The 17752-nt window shown below is 36.6% G+C and overlaps 1 protein-coding gene across 1 annotated transcript in view; it reads right to left on the bottom strand.

Moving 5' to 3' along the window:
- Positions 1-17752, bottom strand: part of LOC123253344 (zinc finger protein 688-like) — a 63701-nt gene that overhangs the window by 33528 nt on the left and 12421 nt on the right. The window contains exon 4 of the mRNA XM_044682536.1: positions 8735-8908. Coding sequence (XP_044538471.1) covers positions 8865-8908 — 44 coding nt within the window. The 3' untranslated portion in view covers positions 8735-8864. The remainder of the gene's footprint in view (positions 1-8734; positions 8909-17752) is intronic.

The raw sequence follows: 17752 nt of genomic DNA, 5'->3' as shown, positions 1-17752 counted from the left end.
GAAATGCATAAATTGTGACATACCTAACTTCTTCACTGGCTACTGGTTGTTACTTCAGGGTCATAAAATTGTTCATTGCATCCAAAGTGCCATTTAACAAGGCATCCCGCTGTTATGATTACTAATCAGCCCATAACGAGGCATAACTGATTCTGACTGGCATGGGGGAGGGATTTTTGGGTGGCAGCTATATCCAATGGGCGGGTGCCTGAGAACACCAATACAGTCTAGGATCTAACATATCCTAGACTGTATTGGTGAAGTTCACACGAAGTAAATGGGGATAATAACCACATACGTATATACATAGTATTAATCAGCTACAGTTGAATCAATTAACAGTTGGCATTAAATCAATGATCTAAAGACATATATTTATATATTCCCCCTGGGTGATGAGAGAGTATGCATGAAAATAATTTAAAATAATTTAGAATAATTTAATAGTAAATATAAAATTGTTTTTATACTCCCTAAGCCCCCTATCCCCTAAACAAAAAATTTTACCTTTATTTCCATCAGATCCCCAAACCAGAAGACATAATTTTAAGCACAAATATAGGGACAGAGTAAAATGTTATAAAATACTATGAAATACTGTAAAATACTATGAAATACTATAAAATACTATGAAATACTGTAAAATATAATAAAATACTATAAAATACTATGAGATACTAAATTTTAATTAAAAATTTTTTGAAAACTAAATTTAATCAATACTGATGTAGCATATAAAGTTTCTATTTATAAAAACCATAAAATTTATTATTTTATCCAGTTAATGTAGCTTAAGTTAAAAGCAAAGCACTGAAAATGCTTAGATGGTCTGTAATATACTCCCATTAACAAAAGGTTTGGTCCTAGCCTTACCGTTAATTTTGATTAAACCTACACATGCAAGTTTCCACTATCCAGTGAGAATGCCCTTAAAACTATTAGAACCAGACGAGAGGAGCCAGTATCAGGCACACTACTAGTAGTCTATTACATCTTGCTCAACCACACCCCCATGGAACACAGCAGTGACTAACATTAAGCCATAAATGAAAGTCTGACTAAATCATAATTATCTAGAGTTGGTAAATTTCATGCCAGTCATCGTAGTCATACGATTAACCCAAATTAACAGATCTCGGCATAAATCATGTTTAAGCTATACCCTAAGTAAAGTAAATACTTAACTAAACTGTAATACGCTCTAGTTAATACTAAAATAAACAATTAAAATGATTTTAATAATGCTGACTACACGACAGCTAAGACACAAACTAGGATTAGATACTCCACTATGCTTAGCCATAAACTTAAATAGTAAATAACAAAACTATTCATCAGGAAACTACTAGTTACTACTTAAACTCAAAGAACTTGGTGGTGTCCTAAACCCATCTAGAGGTGCCTATTCTATAATCAATAAATCCTGATAAACCCAACCCTCTCTTGCCTGTACAGCCTATATACCACCATTGTCAGCCCACTTTAAAAAAAAGCCAAATGAGGGGATGTGGCAAAATTGAGACATTAATGCATTGCTAGTGGAGTTGTGAATTGATCCAGCCATTCTGGAAGGCAATTTGGAGCTATGCTCAAAGGGCTTTAAAAGATTCTCTGCCCTTTGATCCAGCCAAACCATTGTTGGCTTTATATACCCCAAAGAGATAATAAGGAAAAAGACTTATATAAAAATATTTATAGCCGGGGTCTTTGTGGTGGCAAAAAATTGGAAAAATGAGAGGATGCTCTTCAATTGGGGAATGGCTAAACAAATTGTGGTATCTGTTGGTGATGGAATACTATTGTACTCAAAGGAATAATGAACTGGAGGAATTCCATATGAACTGGAATGGCCTCCAGGAATTGATGTATAGTGAAAGGAGCAGAATCAGGAGAACGTTGTACACACAGACTGGTATATTGTGGCACAATTGAACATAATGGACTTCTCTACTGGCAGCAATGCAATGATCCAGGACAATTCTGAAGGACTTATGAGAAAGAAAGCTATCCACATCCAGAGAAAGAACTGTGGGAGTAGAAACACAGAAGAAAAACATTTGCTTGATCACATGGTTTGATGGGGACATGATTGGGGATGTAGACTCTAAGCAATCACCCTAATGCAAGTATTAATAATATGGAAATAGGTCTTGATCAATGAAACATGTAAAACCCAGTGGAATTGCTCCTTGGCTATTAGAGGGAGGTGGGAAGAGGGGAGGGAAAGAAGATGAATCATGTAACCATGGAAAAATATTCTTAATTAATTAATTAAACTTATTTTTTTAAAAGCCAAATAGTAAACAAAATTATTTTTCCATAAAAATGTTAGGTCAAGGTGTAGCACATGAGAGAGAAATTGGCTACACTCTCTACTTTAGAGAACAAAGAATCACCTTATGAAATTAAAGTGCTTGAAGAAGGATTTTGTATTAAATTAAGAGTAGAGCTTAATTGAAATAGGCAATAGGGTGCACACACACTGCCCATCACCCTCTTCAATGTAATTTACTAAAATTACTAATACTATTTTCAAACAAAAGAGAAAAGTCATAACATAGTAAATATCACTTGGAATATAAAAATGCAGCTTAACTTTAAAGCATTTAGCTTACACCTAAAAGATTTCAGTTAATTCTGACCATTTTGAGCTAACAATAGCCCTAATAAATATCCAAACAACTATTTTTAAATTAACCCAAACCATTAAAACTACCTTAGTATAGGTGATGGAACATATACTACAGGTGCAATAAAAACAGTGCCGCAAGGAAAAACTGAAAGATCAGTTAAAAGCATACAAAAGCAAAGATTTACCCTTGTACTTTTTGCATAATGATTTAGCCAGTCAACAGGACAAAAAGAATTATGCATGTTTTCCTGAAATTAAGTGAGCTACTATAAAACAGTTAAATTGAACCAACTTGTCTATGTAGCAAAATAGTGAGAAGATTTTATAGTAGAAGTGAAAAACCTATCGACTTAATGATAGCTGGTTATCCAAAATACGAATTTCAGTTCAACTTTAAGTTTAACACAAAGCACCAACACTACTTAAGCACAACTTAGACTTAAAAGTTAGTCAAATGAGGGACAACTCTTTTGACCCAGTAGACAAACTTAATTAAAGGGTAATGACAAACTTAATCATCATTGTGGGCTTAAAAGCAGCCATCAATTAAGAAAGTGTTAAAGCTTAACCATATACCCACAAATTAGTTTCATAAAATAATCAAAACCCCTAATATCACATTGGATGATTCTATTAAATTATAGACATAATGCTAAAATCAGTAATAAGAATTCTATTATCCTCACATAAGCCTATATATATGGATATGGATATATATGGATAACCCACTAACAATTAACAAAACTGTAATAATAACCACTAACTAGTTCATTACTTTAACTATTGTTAATTCAACACAGGTATGCGTTAATATAAAGGAAAGATTAAAAAGTATAAAAGGAACTTGGCAACCTAGAACCCCACCTGTTTACATTTATGCATTAAATGATATCACATCCAGATTTTTAAAGGAGAAACTAAAAGAGCTTAAGGAAGAAACAGATAGTAAAACCATACTAGTGGGGAACCTCAACCTTCCCCTATCATAACTAAGTAAATTGAATGAAAAAATAAATAAGAAAGAAGGGAAGTGAATGAAATGTTAGAAAAATTAGAGCTAATAGATATCTGAAGAAAACTGAATAGGGACAAAAAGGAATGCACCTTCTTTTCAGCAACACATAGCACATAAAAACTTTACAACCAAATGCAGAAATAATAAATACAACTTTTTTAGATCATAAAGTGATAAGAATAATAATTAGTAAGGGTTCATGGAGTGGCAAATTAAAAATTAATTGGAAACTAAATAATCTAGTTCTTCAAAACTGGTAGGTCAAAGAACAAATTATAGAAACAATTAATGATTTCATTGAAGAGAATGACAAAGAGGAGACAACATATCAAAATCTTTGGGATACAGTCGAAGCAGTACTCAGGGGAAATTTTATATCCCTGAGTGCCTATAACAACAAAATAGAGAGAGAGAAGATCAATTGGGCATGCAACTAAAAAAACTAGAAAAAGAACAAATTAAAAATTCCCAGATAAAAACTAAATTAGAAGACCTAAAAATCAAAGGAGAAATTAATAAAATTGAAAGTAAAAGAACTATTGAACTAATAGTTGGATCTTTGAAAAAACAAATAAAATAAAGTATTAGTCAATCTAATTTAAAAAGAGAAAGAAGAATCAAATTATCAGTATCAAAAAGGAAAAGGGGATTATACCTCTAATGAAGAGGAAATTAAAGACAATTTTTAAGAACTATGTTGCCCAATTATATGGAAATAAATATGACAATCTAGATGAAATGGGTGAATATTTATAAAAATATAAATTGCCTGAGGAAGGAAATATAATACTAAAATAATCCTACCTCAGAAAAAGAAATTGAACACACCATCAAGGAACTCCCTAGGAAAAAATCCCCAGGGGCAGACAGATTCACAAGTGAATTCTATAAAACATTTAAAGAACAACTAATCCCAATACTACAAAAATTATTTGACAAAATAAGCAAAGGAGTCTTACCAAATTCTTTTTATGATGCAAATATGGTACTGATACCTAAACTAGGCAGACCAAAAACAGAGAAAGAAAACTACAGACCAATCTCCTTAATGAATATAGATGTAAATAAAACCTAGCAAAGAGACTACAGCAAATTATCATAAGGATTATTCACTATGACCAGGTGCAATTTATACCAGGAATGCAAGGCTGGTTTAATATTAGGAAAACTATCTGCATAATTGACCATATCAATAATTAAACTAACAGAAATCACATGATTATCTCAATAGATGCAGAAAAAGCCTTTGATAAAATACAATGTCCATTCCTTTTGAAAACACTAGAAAGTAAAGGAATGAAAGGACCTTTTCTTAAAATAATAAACAGTATTTATTTAAAAACATTAGCAAGAATGATCTGCAATGGGGATAAGTTAGAAGCCTTCCCAATAAGGTCAGGAGTGAAGCAAGGATGCCCATTATTACCACTATTATTTAATATTGTACTAGAAGTGCTAGCTGTAGCAATTAGAGAAGAAAAAGAAATTGAAGGGATTAAAGTAGAAAATGAGGAAACTAAATTATCACTCGATGATATGATGGTATACTTAGAGAATCCTAGAAAATCAACTAAAAAGCTAGTGGAAATAATCAACAACTTTAGCAAAGTTGCAGGATACAAAATAAACCCCCACATAAATCACCAGCATTTCTATATATTTCCATCAAGAATCAGCAGCAAGAGTTAGAAAGAGAAACTCCATTTAAAATCACTCTAGACCAGTGATGGGCAAACTTTTTAAAGAGGGGGCCAAAGGAAAGGAAATGCTCATTTGTCAGTCCATTTCTAAGGCAACTCTTTCAAAGTTTCATTCTATTGTATTCATCAGATCAGGAATAATGTGTGGCCAGATAGAACAGTTCAGGGGGCGGCATCTGGCCCACAGGCTGTAGTTTGCCCATCACTGCTCTAGACAATATAAAATATTTGGGAATTTATCTGCCAAGGCAAAAACAGGAATTATATGAACACAATTACCAAACACTTTCCACACAAATAAAACTAGATCTAAACAATTAGATAATTGCTGATGAGTAATATGAGCTAATATAATAAAAATAACAATTCTAACCTAAACTAATTTACTTGTTTTCAGTGCCATACCTATCAAACTACCAAAAACTTTTTTTATAGAATTAGAAAAAAATATGACAAAATTCATCTGGAAGAACAAAAGATCAAGAATATTAAGGGAACTAATGAAAAAAATGTGAAGGATGGGGGCCTAGCAGTACCAGATCAAATTTGTACTATAAAGCAGTGACCATCAAAACAATATAGTACTGGCTAAGAGATAGAAGGGTGGATCAATGGACTAGGAGTAAATAACTTCAGCAATCTTGTAATTGATAAACCCAAAGATTCCAACTTTTGGGACAAGAACTCATTATTTGACAAAAACTGCTAGAAAAATTGGAAAACAGAATGGAATGGAAAAAATTAGGTTTAAATCAATATATACCCTATACCAAGATAAGTTCAAAGTGAGTATATGATTTAAACATGACAAGTGATATTATAAGTAAATTAGGTGAACATGGAATAGTACCTGTCAGATCTATGGGGAAGGAAAAATTTAAAATCAAGCAAGAGACAGAGAACATTACAAGATGTAAAATGAATAAGTTTGATTACATTAAATTAAAAAGGTTTTGTATAGACAAAACCAATGCAATGAAAATTAGAAGGGAAGCAACAAACTGGGAAAAATTTTTATAACAAAATTCTCTGACAAAAGTATAATTTCCCAAATATGTAAGGAACTAAGTCAAATTTATAAGAAATCAAGCCATTCTCCAATTGGCAAATGGTCAAGGAATATGAATAGGCAGTTTTCAGATGAAGAAATCAAAATTATCAATAATCACATGAAAAAGTATTCTAAATCATCCTGATTAGAGAAATGCAAATCAAAACAACTCTGAAATACTGCCTCACAACTAGTAGACTGACTAATATGACAGTAAAGGAAAATAATGAATGTTGGAGGGGATGTGGCAAAATTGGGACACTAATGCATTGCCAAGGACGGTCCCAAGCCCGGCTGAAAAAGGAGGAGGGTTGGGTGTGGGGCTAGCAACCTCACCCCATAAAAATCTCACTTGCTACAGAAACTGCAACCTCATTAAACCAACAAAACCAACGATTGCCTAGTCTGGAAGATTGCTCTCTAACAGAGTCCATGACGTGCAGATGTGGCCTCGGACCATCAACTCCTGGTGGCAACTTTTAGAACTAAGTTGAAATCATTCAACCACCTTTCAGGCAGATTACACCACAAGTTCGAAGATCTGCCGAAAACAAAACAAAGGCCGTCGGAATGAAATGGGCCCAGTTGGGGGAAGTTGCCCAGAACAGAGTCCGTTGGCGTGAAATGGTTGCGGCCCTATACTCCTCTGGGAGCCAACAGGAATAACGAATGCATTGCTGGTGGAGTTGTGAAGTTGTCCAACCATTCTTGAAGGAAATTTGTAATTATGCCCAAAAGGCTTTAAAAGATTGCATATTCTTTGATCCAGCTATACCATTAATAGATTTGTACCCCCAAAGAGATAATTTTAAATGTTTTACAAAAAATATATATAGCTGTGCTTTTTGTGGTGACAAAAATTGGAAAACAAAGGGGGTGTCCCTCAATTGGGGAATTCTTGAACAAATTGTGGTATATGATGGTGATGGAATACTATTGTGCTATAAGAACTAATGAACTGCTTGATTTCTATATGAACTGGAAAGACCTCCATGAATTGATGTGGAGTGAAATAAGCAAAACCAGGAGAAACTGTACACCAAAACTGAAATATTGTGGGACAATCAAATGTAATAGACTTTGCTTCTAATAGCAATGACCAAGAACAACGCTGAGGAACTTATGAGAAAGAATGCTATCCACATTGAGAGAAAGAACTATGAGAGTAGAAGCTCAGAAGAAAAACTTTGTTATATGGGTATATGATTTGGGGTTTTGGTTGTAAAAGATTACTCTATTACAAAAATGAATAATATGGAAATTGGTTTTGAGAAATAAGACATGCATAACCCAGTGGAATTGCTTGTCAGCTCCGGGAGCAGGGAGAAAAGAGGGGAGGGAGAACATGAATCGTTTAACCATGGGAAAATATACTAAAAAATAAATAAAATAATATGAAAAAGAATGCATTGGGCATATAAGACAAAGTTCTACTTTACTCACTTTGTCAAAGCAAATCTTACATTTAAAAGAGTTAATTTAGTGAATTTTTAAACTATTATGTTAACATTATTTTAATATAACTGGTTTTCTTTATTATCTTTATAATTATTTTAATATGATTCTGAGAAGGTGTCCTATGGAATCCCCAAACTGGAATAAAGGAGAAACAGAGAAGTGAGGAGGAGAAAGGAGAGAGGGAAGAGAAGAAAAAGCAGAAAAAAGAGGAATAGGTAGGCACAGAAAACAGAAAGGAGAGGCAAAGAGAGAGGGGAAAAAAGGAGAGGAGAAAGGAGGGAGAGAGAAAGAAGAGGAGATAGAGAAGAAAGGAGAAATAGAAAAATGGAAAGAGGAGACAAAAAGTAGAAAGGTATGGAGACAGAAATATATAGGCAAGTGATGTAAGGATGAATAGACAGAAGGGGAGGTATTTAGAAAGAGGAAAAACACAAGGTAAGTGGACAGATAAGTAGGAAGGTAGCTAGACGGGTACATGTAGAAACATGTAGAAACATAAAGGTAAGTAGAGATAGGTTAGATAGGTAGGTGGAAAGCTAGATAGTGGTAATTAGAAAAAGAAAGGAAGAAAGGCAGATAGGCAGACAGAAAATGGATCAGTTGGGTAAGCAGATTTGTAGATAATTAGAAGGAACAAAAAAAAGTAAGTGGATTTATGGATAGATAGAAGAGACAGATGAAATAGAGAGAGGTAGGTAATTACAAAGAGAAATGAAGGAGGGAAATTGGAAGAAAGAAAAGTAGTGAGAGACTGATGGACAGATAGCTAGATAAAATATGTAATTAGAGAAAGAAAAAAGAAGGAAGAAAGGTAAATAGAGGGAGAGACGGCAGAAGAGGTAAATAGATAAATATGTGAAATAAATGTGGCACTTTACCTTCAAGAAGATCTGAAATTTGCTTGTGAATTATTCAAGTGGAGTTCTCCATGTTCTTTTGCTGTTCCTCATGGATGAAAATGCACATATATTCAGTTGTTCAACATCTGACTCTTCATGACCTCATGGATCATAGCACACCATGTCCTTCTATCTTCCACTGTCTCTTGAAGGCTGTACAAGTTCATGTTTGTTGCACATAAGGAAACAAAAATTTGCATTATGTTCAAATTATTCCTTAATACATCAGTTACATTGGAATAAATTCCCATTTTAAAAACAGAACTGACTGTACATGCAAGATATACAGATGGAAGGCAACTTTTAACAGAAAGGCACTAGCAGGTAATGGCGGGTATACTGGGAAGGCTGGGAAAAATTATTCTGCACAAGATCAGTATTGAGTGTAGTTAGGTGGCACAGTGGATTCAGAGCCAGGGAAAGAGCCAGTGACAGAAGGTCCTGGATCTAAATCTGGCCTCTGAAACTTCTCAGCTGTGTGACCATAGCCAAATCACATAACCCTCATTGCCCAGCCCTTACCACTCTTCTGCCATAGATGCAAACTAAAGGGTTGAAAAAAATTGAGGGAGTTAAAAGAAAAAAAATTATCAACTATTAAAACCAGTATTCCCACATCATTAGGTAAAAAAAAGATGAAGATGGGGCAGTAAGTATCCCAGTAAATAAAGAACTGGGCCTGAAGATGGGAGGTCCTAGGTTCAAATCTGACCTCAAACACTTGCTAGTTCTGTGCCCTTGGAAAAGTAACTTAATCCCAATTGCCTAGCCCTTATTGGTCTTTTGCCTTGGAATCAACACACAGTACTGATTCTAAGACAGAAGGTAAGAGTTTTAGAAAAAAGAAAATGAGAGAAAAACAGAGAGGAGAGTAGAAAAGAGAAAAAGTGAAGAGAGGAGAGAGAAAAAAGAAATAAGTAAAAGAGAGAAGACAATGGAAAGACAAAGGAGAAAGAAGGGGGAAGAAGAGAAAGAATCCTAGAGGAGAAAAGAGCTAGAGAAGGCAGAAAATGGAGAGACAGAGGAGAAAGTAGAGATTGAGAAAAGAGTAGAGAGGAGAGAAAAAAAGAGATGGGGAAGAAGAGCTAGGAAAGAAATCTAGTAAAAAGGATAGATTGAGTGAAATAGAGGAAGAGAGGAGAAAGGGAAAAGGAAAGATCAGAGAGAAAAGAGGTGGAGATACGAGGGAAAAGGAGACAGAAAAGAGAAGAGAGGAGAAAAGAAAGAAGAAAAATATGGAGGGGAAAGAAGAAAGGAAAGAGATGTGTAGGACAGATGAGAAAGGAAACAGAAGAAGGGAGAAAGAGGACAGAGGGAAAAAAGAAGACAAAAGAGGAACAGAGGACAGAAAAGACAGAGAGGAATGTAGAGACAAAGAAAAGAGAAGAGGGGAAAAAGAGGGGTGAGAAAAAAGGGAGAGGAGAATAAAGGAGAGAGAAAAAGAACAAAAGGTAGACAGAAAAGAAATGAGAGACAAGGAGAAAAGCCAAAGAAAGGAAAGAGAGAAGAGAAGGGAGAGACAAAGAAAGGAGACAAGCCAAGAAAAGGGGGAGAATGATAAAGAAGTGGGAGAGTAGAGGGAGAGAGAGTGGAGAAAGGAGATAGAAAAGAGATAAACCAGAAGGGAGAGACAAAGAAGAGAGAGTGGAGGTAGAGAGAAGAAAAAGACATGTTGAAGAGATGAGAGAGTAGAGATAGTGATAAAGAGGAGTAGAGACAGAGAAAAAGAAGAAAGAACAGAGAGGAGAGATAAGCCAATAGAAGGGAGAGACAGAGATAAAAAAGAGAGTAGAGGAGGAGAAAGGAGATGGAGAAGAGTCTAGAAGGGAGAGATAGAGATAAAAAGCAGTGTGGAGGGGTCAAGAGAAGAGAAAAGAGAGAAATAAGAGACAAGCCAAAAGAAGGGAGAGACAGAGATAAAGAATAGTGGAGGTAAAGATAGAGGAAAAACATGTTGAAGCAGTGAGAAGGGAAAAAAACAGATAAAAATGAAACACAGGTAGACATAATGGAGAAAGGAGAGAGAGAAGAGACCAGAAAGGAGAGACAAAGATAGAGAAGAGAGGGGAGTAGAGGAAGAGAGAAAAGAAAGGAGATAGAGGAGAGACATAAAGACGACAGAGTGGAGGCAGAGAGAGAGAGAGAGAGAGAGAGAGAGAGAGAAAGAGAAAAGACATGTTGAAGAGATGAGAGGGGAAAGACAGAGAAAGATGAGACAGTAGAGGAAGTGCCACAGGAGAAAAAGATAAAACAGAGACAAGCCAGCAGAAGGGTGAGACAGTTTTTCAACTGCAGCTGCTAAGCTAATGTCAAGGACAGGGTGGGCAGTGAAACCAGGACATTGTTCTCCTTGGAATCATTCTCTGCCAGTGAATCCATGAAATGGAGCTAACTTCCTTTGTCCTTAGGGGCCTGACACCCTAACACTAGGAGGGAAGGGAGGGGGTCTCCTTTCTTTGCCTACACTGAGAAAACTACTGCCATTATTTGACTGAAGAGGTCCCTACTTCTGCCACAGTTCACATTTGTCACTGCCTAAGGCAGGTGAAGCAGGCTGTGGAGTCCTGCTTTGCCCAGCTGCCCAAATGAGCCATTGCTGGTTGGCTATGTAGGTTCTCTTTCTAGTTCTGTCCTGGCCCAGTTAGAGCCTCCCTCACCCCTCCTGCCACTCCCCATGCTGATTATGGAAGAAAGAACTTTTCTATCTGGATTCCTTTAAAGGATTTGTGAACATGAAAAAAACATTTAAAAATTAAAATAAAAAATAAAGTATTTGTGGATCTTCCCTTTGAAGTTGACCCAGATATTCTCAGCTGTCCTCACCATCCACTTACATTTAACTGGAATTGGTTCTCCTGGCATTTCCAGCCTCACTTGACTTCCTCACTGTCCTCCTTCCTAGATTGTGTCATCTCTCACAGTTCTCATCTCCACGCATCTATCTTATATCTTATCTGATGCTATAATTCTTCCCAAATGAGCATTTTTAACTCTATACATTGACACTAGACACACACAAAAGTGATTCCTGTCTATAGTCAAAAGTGAATAACCATCTCCTTAATCCAAGGAGATGAGACTAAGAATCCAGAAACAATGGGAAAAACCTAAATAATTCAAAAAACAGGGATCAGTGAAGCCCTTCCCCTGGAAACCAGAACCTTGGGATCAACAGGCCAGGTGTTTGTGAGCAACTTGTGTTGATAGATCCCATCCAAGTGCAGGGCCCAAGGCAAAATTGTAAATCTTTGGTGCTTCTTTCTTTTCTTGTTCTCAAGCAAAAGCTAGTTTGAAGTAGGAAGGGGCTGGAATTTTATAGTAGCAGTAGACATATACAATCTGAGATTTAAGGGTAGCAAGACCTTACAGATCATTTTAAAGATGAAGAAACTAAGTCCCAGGGAAGTTAATTCATGTAAGTAGTAGTAGAATAAGAGTCAGGACTACCAAATGTGATGCTCCTTTCACTATCACCAAAATGACTTTGGAGAGGAGGAAAGAGCGCCCAGGGAGATGAGTCTAGAATATGTGAAGCCTCAAAGCTAAACTGGCAGCCAACAGATATAGATGCACACACTGGCAGATGAACCTCTTTGCAGATGTTTCATTTAAGGAGACTGGAGGAGGAGATGTCCTTAATGGGCATGACATGCTCTGGAATTTGCCAGGCCCATTCCACACCTTTGGGAACCTCAGGACAATCAATGTCTTATGGTGAGTTCCAGGATAAGGGATCCAGATGGCTGCCCAGGAATGAATGAAAAAGTTAGGTAGTTTGACTGCCATCTTCTCCTTCACCCTTAACTCAGCACACTGATTTGTATTTGTGAAGAGATGATCAAAGACAAATTCACGAGAGTAGAGACAGCCTCAAAGCCTCACCCACATTAACTGTAGACACTTTACAGGCCAAGCCACTATAATCTACTTCTGATTTCCTTCTCCTTACATTTTGGCCTCCTTATACCATTTCTTTTTCTTCATTAGGACAGATGACCTACAGTTTGGAAAAAGGAACCACCTCTTTTGGACCCTGCCCCTTCCCTAGTACTGTCCCACGAATGACTGTGATGGGACGAGGGCATTCATTCATTCCTGGAATCTATAGTCTATGCTGAGAGAACATATAGGATCACAGCAAGCTGTCTGTCCAATAAATATCATTCCCTGACTAACCCAGGAGGTTACAGAGTCTCAGTGCTTCCAATCTTGCCTTCTCATTTTACCCTAATAAGAACTTTCAGAGAAGAAATATGACTGTTAGGAGACAAAATAATAACCAAGATAACTAAGTTGATCTCAAAGAATTTAAGGTAGAACAACAAAAACATGGCTTAAATTGTTACAGACAAGTTACTACAAGAGTTCCAGAATGGGAATAATCAATGGATGTACTTTAGTAGTCAACGAAAGCTTAGGAGAAAGTAGAACTCTAGGTGGACCTCTGGCAAGTATTCAGGAAATATATAAGGGCCTTAAGACCCTCTGCATGTTGATTCCTACTCACCTGTCCAACCTTATGTTTTTCCCCATTTGTGAACTATACATTCAAGTCAGACTGATCAACTGCTCCCTCAACTCAAAACTCCATTTCCTCCTTCCATGCATTTGCCTCATGCCTGGGCTGCCTTCCAACCTCATTCTACCTTTCAGAGTATCGCTTCCTTCACGTCTTGCAGGTGAGAAGCTGCCTTCTCCGGGAAGTGTCCTTGATCCTCTCTGATGTTTGTACTCTCTCTCCCATTTAGGGCTCTTTACTGGGCTTCTTTGTGCACATATACTCTTTCTCTCTCTAGTAGAAAATAAGTTCTCTGAGGGCAGTCCCTATTTGGAGTTTTCAGTTTCAGACTGTCTCCCAGTGCTTGACATAGAGTAAGTGCTTAATAAGGGGGCTTAATAATAAAACATGCACACCTTACAATTGCCAGGGATTGAGCAACTCATCCATAGTTGCAAGGCTGCTAAATGTTAGAGGTAGACCTTGATCCCAGCTCTCCCTGACTCCAAAGACATACCTCTACTGAAAAGGAATAGAAATCAAACAGGGAAGCCACACACAAAAAAGACTAGGTAACTAAGAAAAAATAACCCTGCTGTCCATGGAGCTAACATTTTATCTAGAAAAATAACATAAATAACATCCATTTAAGTAAATGATGAAAACTGTTTGAAATGCAGATGAGTTCAATCAGAAAGAATGGTACTGGTGTTGACTGATGGAGATGAGGACACTGCTCCAACACGTGGTCATAAAATTGTTATCAGCTTTTGGAGCATGTCAGATTAGAGGTAGAGAGATAAGAAGTGATAGCAAAGGCCATGCTAATGTGAACTGAAGGCAAAAGAGTGGGGATTTGGTGGAGGGACATCTGTCTCTTAACTATCCCCTCATTGCCATTTTGATGAGCCAATGCCAAAACATCTTGACTAGGTACCCATCTGGAATTGCACTTACTTGCTATACAAAACAAATAAGAGACATAAGCTCTGCCTTTAAAGAAGCTATAACCATTTATGGAGTCTGACTCTGCTTTGTATTCTCTGGGACCCAGCAAAACAAGTCTGACAGAAGTTTCTCTGATATTTACTATACTCGGTTACTCTTTGTGAATTTTTTTATGCTGAATAAGACTGGAGTTTTGATGGAAGGCTTTCCCACAATCACTACATTCATAGGGTTTCTCACCAGTATGAATTCTCCAATGTTTAGTAAGATCTGAGCGCCCCCTGAAGGCTTTTCCGCACTTGGTACATGAATAAGACTTCTCTCCAGTATGAACACTCTGATGGTCATTGAGGCCCGAACGCCACCTGAAGGTTTTCCCACAGCTTTCACAAAGATAGGGCTTTGCTCCACTATGAATCCTGTGATGTCTAATAAGACCTGACCTCACCCGAAAAGCTTTCCCACATTCTTTGCATTCATAGGGCTTCTCTCCACTATGGATTCTCTGATGTTGATTAAGGCCTGAGCTTCCTGAGAAGGTTTTCCCACATTCTTTGCACTCATAGGGCCTCTCTCCACTATGAATCCTATGGTGCTGACTAAGGCCTGAGCTCCGTATGAAGGTTTTCCCACATTCTTTGCATGTATAGGGTCTTACTCCACTATGAGTTCTGTGATGATGAATTAGATCTGCTCTCCCTCTAAACTTTTTTCCACATTCTTTACACTCATAAGGTTTCTCTCCTGTATGAACTCTCAGATGCTCAGTAAGGGCCGAACTCCCTCTGAAAGCTTTCCCACATTCGTGACATTCAAAGGGCTTTTCCCCAGTATGAATTCTTTGATGTTTAGCTAGTACTGAATTCTGATTAAATGTTTTCCCACATTCTTTGCATTCATAGGGCCTCTCTCCACTATGAATTCTTTGGTGTCTAATAAGGTGTGAGTTCCCTCCAAAGGTTTTCCCACACTCATTACACTTATATAACTTGGTCTTACATCGTTTGCAATCAAAGCTTGAATGACAACTGCCAGCTGCCCTACCCATAGAGGGTTTCTCTTCATTATCAGTTAGCTGATATCTTAAAGACACTGCGTTTTGTCTGTGACTCTGCTCATGAGAATCATGTTGCTGAGCTCCTTCTCCTGAAAGATTTCTTGAATGTGGAACCATCTTAAAGTTCAGATCCAGGATTCCTTTGTATTCATAGCCTCTCTCCTCTTTGGCAGCATTGCTGGGAAAAAGAGTCACATTCCAGAAATATTTCTCCTCGGTAGATTTTCTGAGTATGTTGCCTGCTGTGCTTCCATGCTGTGGTTCTAACCTGCCTTCACAGTCAGAACTTTCTTGAAACTCTGGGTCCTGGACAACAGCCCCCAAGACTCCTGCTGATAACATCCTCTGTGATCCTATATCTTCATTAATTTTCTGTTTTGGATAACTGTCCTTAGTTTCAGTCTTTGCCCCATCACCTGAAATGACAAAGAGAAAATAATAGCCATGCCCTAGAATATATCATTTCTTCTTTCCACAATATTGTCTATACTCATTTTTAGATAAAGGGGATCAGGGACTTTTTGTGGGTTTTTTCCCTCTTCAAGGTACAAGTTTTAACTGGACTCAGCTAAAGGATGCTACCAGGTCAGAATGGCTCCCAGATAGCAAAGCTTTTAATTATGACATTATTAAATTATCATAATATTTAATTATGAAATTCCTAAGGGAAAGGATTTCTCCTTGTTGAGGAGGTGAGGTTAATTTGGGTTCAATTCCTTTTGTTAGTGTAGTCACTCCTTTAGTCATTGGTTTGAAACTGTGATAACACTGTGAGGGAAACTGCCTCCACCAATATAGATCACCAATGCATTCATGACTTACCACTAGGACAGAGAAATTAAGTGACTTGTCATAGTGTTAGAGTCAGGCCTTGATCCTTAGTCTCTTGACTCCAAAGTCAGCCCTCTATCCAGGATGCTATCCCAAACCCAGTATTTACTTTGTGAGTGATGAAATGAAGACACTGCTGCAAAAAATTAAGAATTCATCTCACTCAGTGTGATAAAAAAAAAACTTTGCACAGTGAGAAGACATAAACTGTGACCCTGGGCAAGTTCCTAAGCCACATTTGCCTCAGTTTCCTCATCTATAAAATGAGCTGGAGAAGGAAATGGCAAACCACTCTGGTGTCTTTGTCAAGAAAATCCCAAATGGGGTCACACCACTGAAAAATGACTGAACAGTAACAATAGAAGATATATAGTGCAGTGGAGCTCCAGGGACAAATTCCAATCCAAAGTCCAAATGCTGTGTTACCAAGAACCAGTCATTTGCCTCACATTACTCATTTGGAAAATGGAGATAATAATATTTGCAGCATTTCCCTTGGGGTTGTTATAGACAAGCATTTTGTAAACATGAAAGTACTATATAGTTGAAATTCTTTTTTATCCATTTGTAAGGGATCTTTTTTAAGAAAGTTAAAGCTGGAGACAGTTTCTTAGTGTGGATATTAGGATGAACCCTGTACCTTACAAAATGTTTATTGAGCTTAAAAGCCTCTCTTGTATCCTCCCCCTTCTCTTCATTCATATAACCACCACTCTAGTCCAAGCCCAAATCTCTTCTGTACTATAATAGAACTCTAAGCCCAAATCCTTCAACTCTAATACTAAATTGGTTTCTCTTCATCCAGAGATCCCTCTCTAATCCATCCTCCAAAGAATTGCCAATATTATATTCCTAAAGCACAGGTGTGATCACATCACTCTCTCTTGTTCAAGAAGCTCCAGTGGTTCCCTACTGCCTGGAGAATAAAATGCAAACTACTCTGTCCAACATTTAAAGCCCTTTCCAAACTGGGTCCAAACTTCTCTTTCCAAATATTTTGCCCATCCCACCCCCAACATCCTGCAGGTACTCCATATTAGTTGAACAATAATCTTTTACTAAGCACCTATTATGGGACACAAGTATAAGCATATGGATGGAAAAGACTGAAACAATACCAACTCCATTAAGAGTATAAATTTCAAATAAATATTTGAAAACTTAAATATTTAATAGAGTATGACATCATAAACACAAACATGGTTTCAGAAAATCAGTGGGAGTCATGGGATATATTTTGTTTTAAAACAAATAGTCATAAGTTTATTATAATAATAGTGAGTTTTCATTGGGAAATTTTTGGCTATACTCATAAAAATTATGAAAATGTATAGGGTGGTTTAAATAGGTAACTTTTTTATTCATTTATATGTATTTAAATATTAATATTTAGCAATAATATCATTAATATAATATAATTATATATATAACAATTAAATAAGTATTTGTATTTATATTATTATGAGTCAACTATGGATATATGTGGTTAATTTATAAGTAAAAGATAAATGAAATTTAACTGTTAGGGAAATATGAGGAAGTTAATAGTATTCTTTTAAGTTATGATTACTGAAATTTTGCTATTTGAGATAAAAAAAATCTTGGGACTATAATTTACTATTGTTTTGTTTTGATTACAAGGTTGTCTGAATTTTCACAAAAC

Source organism: Gracilinanus agilis, chromosome X (assembly GCF_016433145.1).
Source record: "Gracilinanus agilis isolate LMUSP501 chromosome X, AgileGrace, whole genome shotgun sequence".
In the NCBI taxonomy this organism is placed as follows: domain Eukaryota; kingdom Metazoa; phylum Chordata; class Mammalia; order Didelphimorphia; family Didelphidae; genus Gracilinanus; species Gracilinanus agilis.
Note: the sequence above shows the minus strand (reverse complement) of the source record. Positions and strands in the feature narration are given on the sequence as shown.